The 18,452-nt window shown below is 43.3% G+C and overlaps 1 protein-coding gene across 4 annotated transcripts in view; it reads right to left on the bottom strand.

The window, feature by feature from the left end:
* Positions 1-1,355: 1,355 nt before the first annotated feature.
* DDX42 (DEAD-box helicase 42) overlaps positions 1,356-18,452 on the bottom strand; it is a 32,625-nt gene continuing 15,528 nt past the window's right edge. For 3 of the 4 annotated variants that reach the window (XM_026654852.1, XM_026654854.2, XM_024195182.2), the window contains 9 exons: positions 17,998-18,126; positions 15,259-15,358; positions 13,429-13,476; positions 12,721-12,818; positions 10,411-10,687; positions 8,556-8,782; positions 6,718-6,828; positions 4,497-4,598; positions 1,356-3,395 (listed from right to left, as the gene is read on the bottom strand). In XM_026654852.1, the coding sequence (XP_026510637.1) occupies positions 2,652-3,395; positions 4,497-4,598; positions 6,718-6,828; positions 8,556-8,782; positions 10,411-10,687; positions 12,721-12,818; positions 13,429-13,476; positions 15,259-15,358; positions 17,998-18,126 (1,836 nt within the window). In that variant the 3' untranslated portion in view covers positions 1,356-2,651. The remainder of the gene's footprint in view (positions 3,396-4,496; positions 4,599-6,717; positions 6,829-8,555; positions 8,783-10,410; positions 10,688-12,720; positions 12,819-13,428; positions 13,477-15,258; positions 15,359-17,997; positions 18,127-18,452) is intronic. The other variant, XM_026654853.1, reaches the window with a different exon arrangement.

An 18,452-nucleotide genomic window follows, 5' to 3' on the forward strand; every position in this document is an offset into this window, starting at 1 on the left:
TGAGTGCTCCTTTTGCAGCTCGATTGTCCAGTGGACGCACCGACTGTTTGGCAGGCTTCCCAAAAATTGCTGTTAGTTTTCATGTCCTTCGGTAATTGATTTTCAAATTCTTTCTTGGCCTGCCTTATTATACTTTTACACTTGACTTGCCAGAGTTTATGCTCCTCTATATTTTCCTCAGTATGCTCTGACTTCCAATTTTAAAGGATGCCTCTGTCTCTAATCAACGTTTACTTTGCTGTTTAGCCATGGTAGCATTTTTTTGGTCCTTTTGTTTTTTTCCCCTCCACAAGGATGTTAAATTTAATTACATTATGGTTTCTATTACTGAGTGGCTCAACTATATTCACTTCCTGGACCCGATCCTGTGCTCCACTTAGGACTAAATCAAGCACTGTCTCCCCTTATGGGTTCCAAGAAAAGCTGCTCCAAGAAGCAGTCATTAATGGTGTCAAGACATTTTATCTCTGCATCCCTTCCAGATATGCAGTCAATATGAGGTTAGTTGAAATCCCCTATTATTATTATTGTTTTCTGCCTTTGTAGCCTCTCTAATCTCCCTGAGCATTTCACAATCACCATCAGCATCCTGGTCAGGTGATCGGTAGTATATTCCTACTGCTATACTCTTATTGTTTATGCATGAAATTTCTATCCATAGAGATACTGTGGTACAATAGACTTTAAGGTCAGAAAAGACCAGCGTGATCATCTAATCTGATCTCCTGTACATTGCAGGCCACAAAACCTCACCCACCCACTTCTGTAAGAGACCCCTAACCGTTGGCTGAGTTACTGAAGTCCTTAAATCATGATTTAAAGACTTCTAGTTACAGAGAATCCACCATTTACACTAGTTTAAACCTGACCCATGCCCCCTGCTGCAGAGGAAGGCAACCACCTGCCCCAGTTTCTGCCAATCTGACCTTGGGGAAAATTCCTTCCCGAACCCAAATACGGCAATCAGCTAGACCCTGAGCATGTGAGCGAGACCCACCAGCCAGACACCTGGGAAAGAATTCAATTCATTTAGGATTTTAACTTTATTTGACCTTATGCTTTATATAGTGCCACTCTTTCACCAGCATGACCTACTCTGTCATTTCTATATATTTTGTATCCTGATCTTACCCTGTCCCATTGATTATCCTCATGCCAGCAAGTTTCTGCGATGCCTATTATATATCAATATCCTCATTTAATGCCAGGCACTCTAGTTCATCCATTTTAGGATTTAGATGAAAAGGGTGTATAGAAAGTCTGCAGTTCAGCTAGGTCTCTATCCAAATCCCAAAACAGCTGAAGAGGAACAGACGGGTCGGAGAGAAGAAAAAAAAAAAGAGGCACATGCTAGGTACGTATCCCAATAATAAAACATTTACTAGAGCAAGCAGAAAGTAAATGAACAGCTGATAAAGAAAACGTCACAATGTCACAAAAACCTGACAGTTTCCGATACTTCTCTTTGTAGAAACAAGATCGAGATGAGAACAGAACTGTTTCAGCAAAAAGGGTTTTTTTTCCCTACCATTATGAAAAAAAAAAAAAAAAAGAGGGGAAAAAAAAGGGAAAAAAACCCAGGGAATACACACGACAGCAGTTAAGAGTTAAAATCAATCAAGCGAGATTTTACATTTTTACTACACGTCTCCGATATTGGGCGATTTTTGAGCCATCCCACTTTACTACTTACTTCTATAGGTTCTTCCTAAAGGCTTATCAGCAGCAGGTCCCTGGATTGAAAAACAAGTTCCCCTCCCCTGTGGTTAGTCTTGTCTCATAAGGGGACACTGGACCATGATTAAAGTGGCATATATCAAAGGGCTTCCCTTTTCTCTGAGAAAGCAATTAGCTCTCTAATTAGTGAGCAAACGGGCACAACAGAGATACACGCTCGCTATGCAGGCTTCCACGAAGATGAAGGTTGTTACGTAAGTGGGGTTCTTTCAAAAATAAAAGCCAGCTGGTGCAAAGGCGACAGTTCATTTGCTACAAACTGGCTAGGGTTTCTGTCCTACATTACATGTAGAATTATGGTAAATTGGACCGGACAAGAATCCCTTAAACTGCTTGATGAAATTAACCTTTTATATCTGGCCATTAGCGACACATGGATACATTCTTAACTAGGGGGGTGATTTTGAGACCAAATTATGTGGGGGGCTGGATGAGAATATGGGGGAGGAATAGATCGGAGACCTTGGTATCACGCAACTCATTGAAAGATTATGCTTAAACAGGTGCGTCCTGAGCATCTCTAGATGGACTGGCTTTTAACATCTACATTGATTAAAGAAAACAGACTACCTTAAACTTTTCTGGACAACAGTTTCTTAATGTTCTCAGTGTGTGGAACCAACGGCCTCTTTCCTGCTAACGAGATCGGTTTTTAAATCCAGCAGAAAGTCACTTGAGTGGACGAATTTTTAAATGCAGAACCCAGGAGCTTTATAAAAATGATTTCTCTCTGACAGAAGCATTGTGTTTACATGTCATTAGAGTGAAGCTGTTTGCAGATGTACCAACACCGACTCACATGGGAAGTTTGAATGTTTCCTTCCCCTCTCTCAATAACCAGTTATCAAAACCCAAGATCTTCCTTAAAAAGACATCACTGCCTGTGTGGATCCCAGGTTACGATGCATCAGCTTTTAACTGTCCCATCGGCTCTTCTTGCGCTTTGGGGGCTCGGGGACAGCAAAACCATCCGTCTTGCTGTCCCGGTTGCTTCCATCTTTCTTGTTCTCATTGATCCTGCTCTCGTTGTTTCTACCCTCGTTGTTCCTACCGTCACCATTATTGCGGCCGTCACCGTTATTGCGGCCGTCACCGTTATTGCGGCCGTCACCATGTCGGCTACTGTTGCTTCCACCACTAAAGTGGCGGCTTTCACTGTGGCGGTGGCTGTCCCCATGGCGGTTGTCTCCCTGGCGATAGCCATCGCTGTGGCGACCACCACCATCTCCATGGCGCTGATTGTCACTGTGGCGACCACTACCATCTCCATGGCGCGCCGGACTGTCATTGTGGCGATTGCTTCTGTTGTCACTGTATCGTTCTCTGCCGCCTCCACCACCGCCAACTCCTCCTCCTCCACCACCGCCGTTGCCACCTTCTCTGCTGTTGATGCTGGCACTTGTGCTATTGTATCCCTGAATTCCAACACCTGGATAGCCAGGTACACTGCTCAGGTTCCCAGCACTGGTAAAGCCTGGGATTCCTTTTACTGCAGCAGCGGCAATCGGACTGTCAGGACTTGCAGCATTCTGCTGTGCTGAATTTGTTGGTACTGAATTCAAGCTCCCAGCGCTGGTCCATCCACTGGCCCCAGCCGCAGAGCTACCAGTCTTCTGGTTGTTTAAGCTGGCAGCAACAAAGTGGCTCTTGTATTGTGACTGCAGGAAATAGAAAAGAGTGTTAGCCAATACACAGTGTCAGAACTTGCAAATGCACACATCGCTCTGGCCTGAACTCTGGGGATGTCCTATGTGAAAGGGGCTCCTCTAAGAAGCCGGTCTTTGAGAGATAACATTAGTTTAGTGCTTCTGAACTAGAGTGAATTAAGCACACACCTGCTGGCAGTACATACAAATGTATGTTGAGCTAAAGAAGGGGACTTCTCCATTATGCAGTTTGTTTGTACACTCTGTAGTGAAGGGACTGTATGTCATTAACTCTTACAACTCCCAGTACATCACTGGTGCCAAGCAATCTACACAGAAGACAGGAAAGAAAGGGGACTCCTTTAATGATGTAGGACATGTCTGATACTGGGGAACAGAGCCCAGACGGAGAATGGAAAGCAAAGGCAATCCTGTAATGCCACTGCACTGCACTGGTCAGATGAGTACCAGCAAACAGGAGATGCATGGCAAAGTTGCTCTGTATAACCTGTCATTCAGAACCCTAAATTAACTCTTCTGCTCACGACTGCAACAGGATGCCAGAGTGTTCCCCAAGAATTTAGTTATATGTCGACGACATGCCAAAGACTCCAGTTCCCTGACAGCAATCAAGCCGCGGGATTGTACTACTGAGGAATAGTTCCTGAAGGGATGCGTAGAGCACCCACACCACAGAACAAAATGCAGGGAATGGAAGTTTTCACTACACAAGCAACAGTAATAAGCGGCAAGAGGCACTGAATTGTAAAAGCGTATTTTAAAGTTTCCAGAACAGGTTGCTGGTGAAGTCTCTCAATCCATGATAGCTTCACAGTTTTACAGCACAAGGAAACTAGAGTCAGGAAGAGGTGGTGCAAATAGCACAGGACATGTATTCTGTTTGTATGACGGGCAGCGTAGCCACTCAAAATTAAAAACAGAGAAAGGCAAGATTTTCAGGTGTTAAGTACCCAACTCATACTGAAGTCAACAGGGTCTCTGCCCCCCCAGAAAACTAAGCCCATAGCTTTGTCTCTGATCAGTAGTAAAAAGTCCAGTGTTTACTTCATGAGCTCTTCTTTTGATCTAGGGAACAGGAGTGATCAAACAAACCTGAAATGCTGCTTTCATTGCAGACAGTCTGTCTCCCATTGCCCCAGTGGATGGCTTGTACGCTTCATAGTTACTCATCACATTGCTACTGCTCCCACGGTCCTGAGGAGAAAGCAAAAGGGAAACTGAACATCTCTCTCTAAACTACACACTTTTCACCTCGTCCGACCTCCAAACTCAGGGACTGGATGCTACTCTGCACTAGAGAGCCTTTCCCTTGAAGATCGCAAAGTCTCTCAACAGCCCTAAGATTGTATGCAGTGTAGTTGTGCTGGTGCCAGCATATTAGAAAGACAAGGGGGGGTGAGGTAATATCTTTTATTGGACCAACTTCTGCTCTCTCACCAACAGAAGATACTCCAATAAAAGATATTACATTGTGAGAGGCAGGGTCATTCCCACTTTACTGATGGTAGAAATGACCAAGATTAGAACTCAGGAGTCCGGTCCCCTGCTCTAACCTCTAGGCAACATTACCACCAGATGGAGCGGTCCATAAAGAAAAAAGAGTTAATAGTGGGAAGGGAAGGGAAAGAAAAGAAATTTTTTATCTGAAGCTTCACCCTTAACTCAGGTAAACAGATATTTGTGAGATATTCTCATTTCCACCCCTGGAGAGGTGAGCATGAATCCAGAGCAGAAGAGTCTCCTTAAAACTGGTCCCTGCCTGTCACGTGGGCCCTGTCTACAAGCCTCCATAAGAACCTAAGAATGGCCATACTGGGTCAGACCAAAGGTCCATCTGGCCCAGTATCCTGTCTTCCGACAGTGGCCAGTGCCAGGTGCCCCAGAGGGAATGAACAGAACAGGTAACCATCAAGTGATCCATCCCGTCACCCATTCCCAGCTTCTGGCAAAACCAAGGCTAGGGACAGCATCCCTGCCCATCCTGGCTAATAGCCATTGATGGACCTATCCTCCAGAAACTTATCTAGTTCTTTTTTGAACCCTGTTATAGTCTTGGCCTTACCAACATCACTGGCAAGGAGTTCCACAGGTTGACTGTCATCGTGTGAAGAAATACTTCCTTTTGTTTTAAGCCTGCTGCCCATTAATTTCATTTGGTGTCCCCTAGTTCTTGTGTTATGAGAAGGAGTAAATAACACTTCCTTATTTACTTTCTCCACACCCGTCATGATTTTATAGACCTCAATCATATCCCCCCTTAGTCGTCTCTTTTCCAAGCTAAAAAGTCCCAGTCTTTTTAATTTTTCCTCATATGGAAGCTGTTCCATACCCCAATAATTTTTGTTGCCCTTTTCAGAACCTTTTCCAATTCTAATATATCTTTTTTGAGATGGGGCGACCACAGCTGCACGCAGTATTCAAGATGTGGGCATACCATGAACTTATATAGAGGCAATATGATATACTCTGTCTTCTTATCTATCCCTTTCTTGATGATTCCCAACAGTCTGTTTGCTTTTTTGACTGCCGCTGCACACTGAGTGGATGTTTTCAGAGAACTATCCACAGTGACTCCAAGATCTCTTTCTTGAGTGGTAACAGCTAATTTAGACCCCCATCGTTTTCTATGTATAGTTGGGATTATGTATGCCTGAGCAACAGCTGCAGCTGAAGCAGGGCTGAATATGATTTAGCTGGAAGAGTAGACAAAAACAAAAATCTTCACTAGCTGACCAGGCCTTGACCTTGGTTATTGTACTGGTGCTGCACATGGTACCTCATCAATACTTTTCAAGTTAAATTGTGCTCAGTGCCAGCTCAGCTACACTTGTGGCAGACCCTCTGGGCAGCAACGAGTAGTTTTTCTAGCACAGACAGGGCTCTAATGACTGTTCCCAATCAGTCTAAAGGAATTCCATAAATCTTTTGCTGTCAGGAACCAGCTTCTCGGCTCAACTATATCGTGTTCTTGTGGAGCAATCACCACTCCCAGGACCAGTTAGAAGGTACAAGTTTTGTGCTGAATGTCGACTTCAGGAAAAGGCAAGTCAAATTAGAATCGCATCCCCCTCAGACCTACTCTGTGGCTCTAAACAAAGCCACCAAGGCAAGTACAAGGAGTTTTCTAGGATACGTTTGAATCTCAAAGATTCTGAGCTGCGCAACAGTCTGAAACCGGATAGGCTGAATCCTGTGTACAGGTCCTGTGGAGTTACACGCCAACGTTAGCCTGGATTTTCATGATAAGAGATGCCAATTTTAAGTTTAACAGTTTCAGGGCTCTGAAAATAGCCCCCTAAAGTTTTCTACTTACAGAGCCATCTGAACCCAGGCCAGGGCGCTCGCGGTATCCTAAGCCACCACCGCCGATGTTCAGCTTCTTGCCTTTCCCTCCCTTGAAACGGGATTTCCGGAACCAGGCATTCTGTATGAAACAAAGACACCTCCTTGACATGCAGAAAAAACAGCTCAATAATGCTGGTGTGAGAAGAGAAAGGTTTAGTTTGATCGTTTTGAAAGAAAAACATAAAACGTCTCTATTTCCTGCCCCAAGACAGACCTTGTCACAAGCTGATGGGATGGGGAAACAGCGGTACTGAAACTAAATTGCAGATGGCATCGTTCCCTGTTTGTGACTGGAGGCTTCCTCTATGTTATGCATCTTGTGAGCACTGGTTTTCTTTATTACACTCTTATGCCATGTTCACGGTTTGTTTTTTCTCTTGTAAAAATACAGGAACAAAGACATTCTCTAATGACCTTCACCATGGGAGGTCTATGGCCTTCCACACTTCACTGTTAGGATCCACTGAGCCTACCAATTCACCCCAGCAACAGGCTAAGCAGAAACTAAGGTATCGAAGGCAAAAAGGTGCTGCCCCAGTTACTTGGAACACCTTGAGTTTGCAAAGCTTTATGTCTACACACAAGCACTGTCCCAGGGTTTTATGATAACTGGTTGTACCTGCCAAATGCCTGGCTTGGTTTGCTCGGTCTGATGGAACCAGTAAGGTAAAATTTTAAAACGTGCTTAAGCGATTTAAGAGCCTAAGTCCCATTTTCAAAAGTGAGTCCAGGAACCTAAGCCTTGTAGAAAGTCACTGGACTTACTCTCCCTACGCCAGTGGTCCACAAACTATCCTAGGGGGCATAGAGGAACGTCCGGGGAGGCACGGCAGGGCCCACGACAGCACCCATGAGGGGGCATGGAGGGAGCACCACTCAGCCCCGCTCTGCCCCTAGCTCTGGCCCTGCCCCCAGCCTCTGGCTGTAGCTGCGGCCATGGTTCTGCTCTTGGGGCCTACTCCCAGACTCCCTGCCCCCACTCTTGACTCCCAGCTCCCGGACACTGCCTCCAGCCTGGTCGCAACTCCGCTCCCTAACCAGGGAGGGGCGGGGCCCCAGGCACATTCTATTACTGGGGGTGGGGAGAGGGAAGGGCGCACCAAGAGGAAAAGATTGGGGACCACTGCCCTACTCTAAGTCACACTGGAAATTGGGCCTTTTAGACATTTCCAAAATATTTACCCACACAATGTCTAACCTATGTAGAGATGAAGCCACGAGAATACTAACTCCATCCCAAAATTATCCCAAACCTCCTGCTCCCCAGCAGATGTGCTGGGAAGTATGGGAAAAGTACTTAAGGAATCCCAGAATGCAATGGTACAACCCTGACTATCAAGCATGCTTTCTGTGGAAATGCCAGAGTAGCTTGGACAGACAGTGTTGCTGAGCAGATACTATGAACAGGTAAGAACTATTTCACAGAGCAGATGTCTCTGCAATGGCTGCCTTGCACAACTCTCAATTAAGCCACATTTTCTAGGTGCCCGCCATAAAGACAGAAAGCGTGCGAGGATTTGATCATAATAAGCCTCTTTAAACCCATGCAGTGCTCAGCTGGAATCAGCAGGTCCTGGCTTCCTTGGCACGGTCAGTCTTTTTAGGCCTCACAAACCCCTGAAAGGTGGGCAAGTATGATTTTTACATTTTACGGTAGGGAAATTGAGACAGTGAGACAAAAGGTAATAGAGCAAGTTTGTGACGGAGCTAGGACTATATTCCTGAACTCCTCATCTCCCCCTTGCCCAGCTCTACCCACTGAATGACGATGCTCCCCCTAGCCAAGAGAGATGTTTTTGTTTGTACCTGCATTGCGAGGTCCAAGAGTTCTTTTGAAACATGTTGATTGGCTCCTTCCATATTTCTGACAAGATCACCAGCAAAATTACTATCCTTGGGAGTCAGTAAAGTGTAAGCTATTCCCTTCTCACCAGCCCTGCCAGTACGTCCAATTCTGTGCGTGTGGGTGTCTATGTCACGAGCCACATCGTAATTGACCACCGTCTTAATTGAAGGAATATCCAGACCACGAGCTGTAACACAGAGCAACATGACGATTCTCTTGAATTAACACGAACAAATCCCATCCAGATGGACCTGGGCCACTTTACACAGCTCAAACAAGAAAGAGCTTTGCACTAGACTACAGCCCTGTTAAACTTCAGCTAACCAGTGGTTTCAGCTATAATGACATCCACTCTGACAGCAACACACATCCTACACATCAGGTTAACAGGATCATGGACATTAGAGATGGAAGAGACCCAGTCAGTCAAGCATGTCCCCTCTAAGGGTGGGGAAGAGTGCCTTATTAGAGGATGCAGCAGATAAAACACAACACTTTGTTTTAGTCAAAAGTCCAGGATCTAAAAGCTGTTTTCCTGAAGGTTTTGGATGTCTGTTTCCCCACTCCTAGAAGACTATGTAATGTCCTAACTGATTTTAAGCTACCAGACAGTCAATACTTCATAAGGGAGCAGTTAACTTTTTCTAAGAGTAGCTGGCAAGCAGATCTGTAGTCTAGTATTGTTAGAACTGAAAATAAGACCCCTCTCCCAGTAAAGTGTTCTTCTGAAAAACATCTGACTATTGTTCCTAAGGCTATAGAAGCAAACCCCGCTGCCTTTTGTTTACTTCCATTTCTATGCATGGAAAAGGGACATCATCAGCAATGCACATAATTGCAAGGTGCTGTGCTTCTCTCAGTGAAGACTGTGTGAGTGAGAGAGAGAGAGAGAGAGAGTGTGTGTGTGTGTGTGTGTGTGTGTGTGAGAGAGTGTGTGTGTGAGAGAGAGAGTTAGTATTAATACTTTGCATTTCTCTATCCCCTTTCATCTGACGTTCTCAGAGAGCTTACAGTCCCGTGAGGTGGGTAGCAGCCATTTTATAGATGCAGAAACTGAGGCACAGAAAGGCGAAGTGACTTGCTCAAGGTCACATAAGCCAGTAGATCAGAACCCAAAGCTTGCTGGCATCAGCCTAGTCCAAACTCCCTCTTTAGCTACCTCCTGAAACAGAGCAATAGGGAAAGCCTAACAGGTAGCACACATGGACTTATATGTAGAGGTGGTTGGAATATTTTTGCCTACATGAAATTTCAGTGAAGCCAAAATGTTTGGGGGGTTAGGGTACTGGTCTGGGATGCAGGAGATGTGAGACCCCGGTTCAAGTGCCAGCTCGGCCTGATTTGAAGTGATCTGGGATGAAAATCTCTGCTCTGAATGAGGCAGAACAGGGACTTGAATCTGAGTCTCACATTACAAGCCAGTAGCCTAACCTCTGGGCTATAAGATGACACCCTCCCCCCCCCTGCACAATTCGTTTTTAAGAAAACACTCCAAAGGTTTTGTTTTCATTAAATGGGGAACAAAAAACAAAAGTTGCTGCAAAAACAGAACAGCAGTACTCTGGTTAGCTCATTTTTCATGTGATCATATTAAAATGTCCATCTGGTATAAGATACTGGGTGATAAGCTGGGAAAAAAGTCTTTCGTTTAGCTGCAGTATGGTCAGTCAGCTGCCATGCAAATTTCCCCCATGTTGCTCTCACCAGGGTCAATTGTGCACGTGGCAGCGTTTAGTTTCTATGCTGATTCACTAGCCCCTCTGTTGAGGCTGCCAGCTTATATATATTAACTTTAATGAGAAACTTGTTCCCTACCTGCCACATCAGTAGCAACCAGAATTGGGATCCCCTTTTTCTTAAAGTCTGAAATGACTTTATTCCTTTCGCTCTGGTCCATGTCACCGTGAAGCAGCCCTAGGTTATGATCCTCCTGCTTAAGGTTATTGGCCAGCTCCTCTGCATTCGCTTTCTTGGTGACAAATAGAAGAACACTCCCAGAAGAAGTGAACTCCACCAGGTGCCTGGTCAGCCAGTTCCACTTGCTAGGGCCAGAGGGGAGAATCTCCACAATTTGGGTAACATCTTCATTTGCCTATTGGAAGGAATGAGAAGGCTACAGTTATAACCTAGAGTGGTAAAGGATGGCACAGCAAGTACAAGGCAGACACTGAATGCAGCACAGGGATTCAAATCAGAAGTGTAGAGGTGAGGGGGAGGAGTAGGATGAAATGGGGTGAAGTTCCCCTTTTGAAGAAATTTCAACTTCAACTTGTATTTATTCCCTTGCCTTGGCTCTGAATACACTGACCCAATGGGGCACAGAAGGCTGGAACTGGCTGAACCATCAGCATGGCAGAGGCAAAGCGCAGACCTTGCCAGGATGCCTCTAATGTTCTACAGCTCTACAATACCACATTTACCATTTAAAATAGATAGATTAAGCAAGACAAGGATCAGAGAGCAGGGGCCTAAGGACATGAAGAGAGGGGCACTCATCAGAAAAAGCACTTGTGCAGGATCTGATGTTAGTGGGTTCACTGTACAAACTATACATTGAACCAATAGGAATAGGGGTTATGGCACCATTCGGGGGTTGGACTAGATGACCTCCTGAGGTCCCTCCCAACCCTGGTGTGTGTGTGTGTGCGCGCGTGTGCATGCACAAATGGTCCCAAAGAGGAGGATGTTTTCAAAACAGTCAATTTTGCCCAAAGAAACAAGAATATCTGCATTGCCCTGCGGCAACAGAAGGGGCACTGTCTGGCTGAGCTAGCAAAGAGGTTCCTTTTCTCAAAGGCAGAATGCTTGTCAAGGAAGCTGAAAACCCCAGGGCTTTAATCAGCCATTAATTTTCTTTATTAATAAAACATAAGGCAGGATGTGTTGTCCTTTGAAGGCATGTGTACAGATTTCAGTAGGGAAGGATTCTCTTATAAATGTCCTGCTGTAGAGTTAGATCTCAGCAATTTGCATATATTACTTGCAAAATTTCTTCAAAGCAGATGTATGCTTGTCACCTGTTTGAACAATTAGCTGACGCACAGCTGTTATGCTGTTGCCAAGCGAGTAAGTAGCCAAAATCCCCACATAAACCAGCTGGAAGCTGTTATATTACTAGTTTCATGAGGAGTCTTATGATAGTAAAACCTGTGCACAAGTTTAATTGATCCTTTACATTTTCAGGGCAAAACCCAGGAATTCATCCACATGAGTCTCAGACTAACAGAAACGCCAAACTGCCATGCACTGTGCTGAAAATGTACTTGTGTTGTGTTGCCAGGATTAGACATATACTAACTTTTAAAAAAAGACTTTTATTAGAACAAAATTTCACAAAGTTCTAAGTTAAAATAAAGGGGTCTAGATCTTTTCTAACTCAGTAACAAGGCTAGTAACCTGTTACTCTCCAGGCAATCAGAGGCTACACCAGGAACTAAGGGCCTGAGCCATTGAAGGTAATGGCAGAACTGGGAAAGACTTTAACTTAGTAATTTATCGGAGTTATTTTTTCTCTAGAGCAATTTTCTTAGCATCAGGGTTGCTCCAGGCATTAATAAAAGCTCCCATCACAGTGAGAATGCTTAGTTCTACAGAGAATTACTACAGATAATTCTTTCCCAGGTGTCTGGCTGGTGGGTCTTGCCCACATTCTCAGAATCTAACTCATCACCATATTTGGGGTCAGGAAGGAATTTCCCCCCAGGTCAGACTGGCAGAGATCCTGGGTATTTTTTGCCTTCCTCTGGAGCATGAGTCACTTACTGGTTTGAACTGGAGTAAATGGCTGTAACCTGAAGTCTTCTTTAGATCAAGATTTGAGGACTTCAGTAACTGAGCCAGAGGTTATGAGCCTACTACAAGAGCGGGTGGGTGAGGTTCTGTGGCCTGCGACTGCACGAAGTCAGACTAGAGGTCCCTTCTGGCCTTAAAGTCTCTGAGTTATCATAAAATTAGATTACTTATTTTTTTCAGACCTTGTGTTCAAGAATGCAAAATGTTTCCTCCTGGCAGTCAATGACCACAGCTGTAGTCTAAGCTTTAATGTAAATAACATAAGACAACAGAATAAGATGGTTTCCTCCACCATCTTTGAATTCTCTTTCAGAAACAATGTTGCAGGATTACCTCTCCAATGTCTCCCTGCACCACTCGAATCGGGTCGATCAGGATATCTCTGGCCAACTTCTCAATCTTTTTACGAAAAGTGGCACTGAACAAGAGAGCTGGAAGGAAAAGTCTATTTGAACTCTCTGAAGAGTACGCTCCCTTTCTGTACTATGAAAACACTTCTGTATAGATCTTATTAACAAGCTCTGTACAACAGAAATATAAGAACTGTGCTAGGTATTAGGGATTCTGAGTTATACTCAATCTTTTACCAAGTTTAAGGCAAATTTCCATCAAATCCCTTAGCACAAACAGCTCAGGCTTGCATTAATTTACCAGAATACGTTAAATACATACACAGGAAAATGGTTAGAATAAGAGCATTTAATTCAGTTATCCAAAAACAAGATGTGGAAAAACAGGAACGCTACATCGTATTCCCACGGCGGCTTCCATCAGAGGATCTCACAGAATATTAAATATTATGTCTGTCTATCAACTCCCCTCTGAGCTAGGTATTAAACACCACCAAAAACAACTGGAGCTGAACTCTTGGAAGTCTTGTCCCAAGTGACTTATCTAAGGTCAGAGAATGAGTCAGTGGCAAAGCTGGAAATAGAATCCAGGAGTCCTGGCTCCAAGACTCTTGCTCTAACTACTAAATATCAATGCCTCTTCCTAGCTTTTAGCCTGCGGTAGTTTGTTTTGAAACATGCTTGTACTTACTTTGTCTGTCAGGGCGCACATGGCTGGCAACTGATCTCACTTGGTATTCTGAGAAAGAGAAAAACAGCACATAATGCAAAACCTAGCACTATTTCATTAGCGAGTGAAAGGAAATCTAGTCAAGATTTTTGTGCATTCCGTGGAATTTTAAAAAATAAAGGTACAATAGTACTTTATATATATAAATTGTTTTTGCCCTAGCAAACAAAAATCTGAAGAGGTTCTTTCTGTTCAGACTCACTAATCATTGGTTTATTAGAAACCGGCTTACTCCAACTGAGACTTCAATAGGCAGGTGTTTCAGGCCAGCTGATGAAACAGATGAAGACAGCAGAGTAAATGGTTTTTGGCAGAGAGATACTTTTGCTCTGCAAAGTGCATCAATTTTCTGTATGCCTCTGGTTGTGAAACCGCATTCATTACAGCTTCTGAGAGGGCTGACTGACTTCCAGCCTAAGTGTTAGTGCGATGAGTGTGGAGCTAACCTGAGATACAGACTAAGCAATGCTGCTCCCCAAAAATGAGGGCACAGTGTGTGTAGTGCTCGAATTCCAGCCACTAACTCTGAATGGCCTTAATACAACAGGCACTGGCTTGGGAAGGTAAGGATTCGAGTCCAATAATCTTTGACTAGGGGGAACAAAGCAAGGGCTTGAAGTTGCAATAGAAAAAGAAAACAAACAAGAATGATCTAGGGCCAGTGGGTCAGCACATTTAAAAAAAAAAAAATGTAATTCATACTTACCGAATTGTCATGGAAATTTACAAGCACAAAACCTTCCCTGCTCTTTACCATGATGATTATCACGGAAAAAAATTAATGACATTTTACTCACCCAGACAAAAAAAAAAAAAACCCCAACACCACAACCAGTTATTAGTAAAAAACTGAGGCTATCAAAATGCTCTAACTTTATTTGCTCAACAATCAGAAGAATAGCTCTGACAGCAATTCCATAGCAATTTTTATGCCCCTTATTTCATATTTAAATTAAACAGATTGAAGAGTTGTCTAATTTTATTATTGCTTCCAGGTTGCACCTGTTTGCTGCCAAAATGCTGTTTCATAACTCCCTTCAATTGTGCTCCAAATTAATGAGTGCATGTCCCTTCACCTCCTACAGTACACGAGCAAGCCTCTCTCCTCTTTGGTTTGCTTCCACCACTGGAGAGTCAAAGCCATGCTACATCAAGGCACGGGCATTCTTTAATGACACCGCAGAGCTGTACACATATTCAATGCACTGTACAAATATTAACTGATCAAGCACAAAACATCTCAGTGAAGTAGGCAGGTGTTACTACAGCATCCCCACTTATACATGCAGAACTGAGGCACAGGGGTGAAGGGACTTGCACAACGCCACCCAGAAAGTCAGAGGTAAAAGTCAAGATTGGGGGAGGGATAGCTCAGTGGTTTGAGCATTGGCCTGCTAAACCCAGGGTTGTGAGTTCAATCCTTGAGGGGGCCATTTAGGGATCTGGGGCAAAAATCTGTCTGGGGCTTGGTCCTGCTCTGAGCAGGGGGTTGGACTAGATGACCTCCTGAGGTCCCTTCCAACCCTAATAGTCTATGATTCTAAGATTAGAACCTAGCAGTTCCCGAATCTCATTCCCATGTTCATTTTGCTAGGCCTGCCTGGCCTCTTTTCATCAATGCTAAAAGGTCATACACTTTAAATGCATACCTAGCAAGGGTTCTGTCCATACAGATTTTTCTCAATGGATTTCAAAATTCTGTTAAGCTACAAGAGTTTCAGCCAGCCAATTCGGATTGAAAATTGTGTACCACTACTTTATACTGTATGGAGGCTTTCATTCAATACATACCAAAACCCATGTCAAACATTCTGTCTGCTTCATCAAACACAAGATAAGAGACTCTTTGAAGATTGGTAGCTTTCTTCTTCACATGATCAATCAAGCGACCCTATCAGAAAACAAAAATTAAAATCCACAAGCCTTTAAGTGTAACAAGTGGCATCTTTGAGGAAAGTGGCTACTGCTCTGGTATAAATCATAATACTAAAAAAGAGACTTGTAATAGAAAATGTCTCAATGCTTCAGTCTATAATAGATCATTGCTGTTCAAACAGCAGTTCTGTATCAATTATATTTTCAAGTCAGTGGAAGTGGATTCCAAATGCATCCAGTTAGTGTACCCGGTACACTACGTTTTAAGGCTGGGATTTTCAAAAGAGCCTTAAGAGTTAGACACCCAATTCTTTGAAATTCCAATCCCAGCATTTAGGGCCAACACTACAAAATGAACCTCTACTCTTAGTTTCATTCAATTTTGAAGCGAAACATGCAATAGAAACCCCACATCCAACAGACAACCCAGTGTTTAAACTGGTCACTACCTTGTCACTATACACATGCCAGCATAATTTTCTTAGATCTTAAAGGCATAGCAACCTGGACCATTAAATTTTGCTGGGGCCCTGTATATTCACTTGAGACATATTTAAATATAATTTTACTTTGGGAACACTAATGACTGAATTCTTACTTGTCTGATGAGGCAAAGCCTAGTGGTCTACAGTTTCTTATAAAACTCCTTCCAGACCATTAGTTTGATAATCATTACAACACAAGCATTAAATTATAGAACTGTGTTGCAATAATGCAGCTTGTTTGTTGAAAGTCAGTAAGCCACAACGTGGCACTGTGAGGATTATGGCTGCAACCATCTCCATTCTGAACATGAATGATTGTTGCAACAATCTGGATTACCTAAAATGTACCTAACACTAAATTATTCATTTTTCATGAGAAGAGCTATACACAGCAACTGCCTAGGCTAATGTGTCATAATGGCTTGGTACAATATAGAAATAGAACAGACATCTGGGGGAAAAACCTGCTCTTAATATAAGACATCCATGCTTTAAAATATATTACAACAATGAACATATTAGATTATATATATTTAAATATAGCAACAGATCCTGCAGAACTGACCCATGAACTGTGTCCGCTGTACACAGAAGAGTTCAGATGGCTCAGCACAGTGAAATGGACATTAGGTGAATATTTGAAGCATATGCAAGAAAGACTTCAGGAAACCTTGAGAAAATGGGCCCAATTTTGAACTCACTGACACCAGTGAGAAGATCATAATAGGCTTTGTTTGGATACAAAGTAATGGAAATAAAATGGAGGGAAAAAAATAGTTCTCTTTGGTGGGCAATACAAAAGTGCTCCCTCCAGTATATTTAAGTACTTTGTACACCCTAGTTTTAAATGACTTGAATGAAGTGATTTCTACCACTTCCACATTCTAACATCTCCCAGTTACGAAATCTTCCCTGATATTCCACTCTCAGTTTCCTTCGCTTAGCTGCATCCCTTTAGACTTAGGCTACGTCTTCACTACAGGGGGGGGTGTCGATTTAAGATACGCAAATTCAGCTACGCAAATAGCGTAGCTGAATTCGACGTATCGCAGCCGACTTACCCCGCTGTGAGGACGGCGGCAAAATCGACCTCCGCGGCTTCCCGTCGACGGCTCTTACTCCCACCTTCGCTGGTGGAGTAAGAGCGTCGATTCGGGGATCGATTGTCGCATCCTGACGGGACGCAATAAATCGATCCCCGAGAGGACGATTTCTACCCGCCGATTCAGGCGGGTAGTGTAGACCTAGCCTTAGTTATACCACCTTGGATCACTGTAGAGTACATTTCTACTCTTCTTACTTTTCAAATTGTAGACATGTAGTTTTATTTGATTAGATTAGATAGACATCTGCACAAACACACACTTAAAAGTACTAGAGGGTCAAATACCCTATGCTTTTCCTCAATAATTGGTCCAGACATTTTTCATGTTTTGTTTTCACTCTGGTTATCCATAACAGATAATCACTTGCGTTTCCTTCAGTTTGTCTTTTCTCATTTTACCCAGAGATTTCACTAATACTGATCTTCATTATTAAAATATTAATCATTGGACTTGTGAATATTTTTGACACGTGCCCCCCCCCCCCACACACACACAATTTCTTCCTTCCCAGGAATCAGTGTAAACTATCTGGTGGGTACGCTGCTCAAGTTCTGCCCACAGTTACAAAACAGCTGGCTGTTTCTAACTGATCGGCAGTGAATCAAAGTTAACAATGGTGCAACTTCAAATTACTATCATTAGATTTCAGAGTTAACACACAACCAAGGTAAGGATGGATTGTTCATGCCTTTCAGTATTATCGTTGCATGTTGTCTGCTGATTCAGGAACTGGTCACTTTCAAAAGGTTTTCATCCCAATCTCAAGGATAAGAAATCAAGTGCTGGTACCAAGCATGCCTCGTACTGACTCAATCTGACCTTGTTCTTTCTCATCTTTCCTACTCAAAGTTTCCAGATTCAACAATGATTTCAGCATGTTTGTTATAGCACCTCCTAAGCTGTTGGTAATAAGGAAAGCTACAGGGCTTGACTAGTTAATGAAAGAGTTCCCCATCACCAGGTTTCAAAAAATATCTCTCAATTTCAATTTAAAAGAAAGCCAGGATCCTAAACCCCGGTGCAGGCAAAAAAGAAAGATTCCATCATTGTTAAAATATACTTACTGGTGTGCAGACGACTATCTCTGCCCCTTCCTGTAGAGCTTTGGCTTGTTCCCACATACTTCCTCCTCCATACACTGCTACTGAGCGCAGGTTATACGCCTTACCAAAGCGTTTACATTCAGCATGGATCTGAAAGTTGCAAATAAAGCAAAACACAGCTCAGATTAGAGACTCAAACAAAAAGGTCTCTCGCTCTTGGAAATATCAACTAATTCTTAAATCCCACCATCTCAAACTTGGTCTTAAGGTAACTCACGGGAACATATTACAAATCCTCAAGCTTGAATTCTGCTCTGAAATACATATGTGAAGCTCCCATTAACTTTACTTGGAAACCTATCCATGCATCCAGCTGCAGAATTTGGACCACAGCATTTATACAGAACTTTTCAACTTCAAATCATTTTACGAATATTAATGAACCTCAGCAATGTCCTTTTGAGGCATATATTGCA

Source organism: Terrapene carolina, unplaced genomic scaffold (genome assembly GCF_002925995.2).
Source record: "Terrapene carolina triunguis isolate 2854851 unplaced genomic scaffold, T_m_triunguis-2.0 Scaffold193, whole genome shotgun sequence".
Lineage (NCBI taxonomy): Eukaryota > Metazoa > Chordata > Testudines > Emydidae > Terrapene > Terrapene triunguis.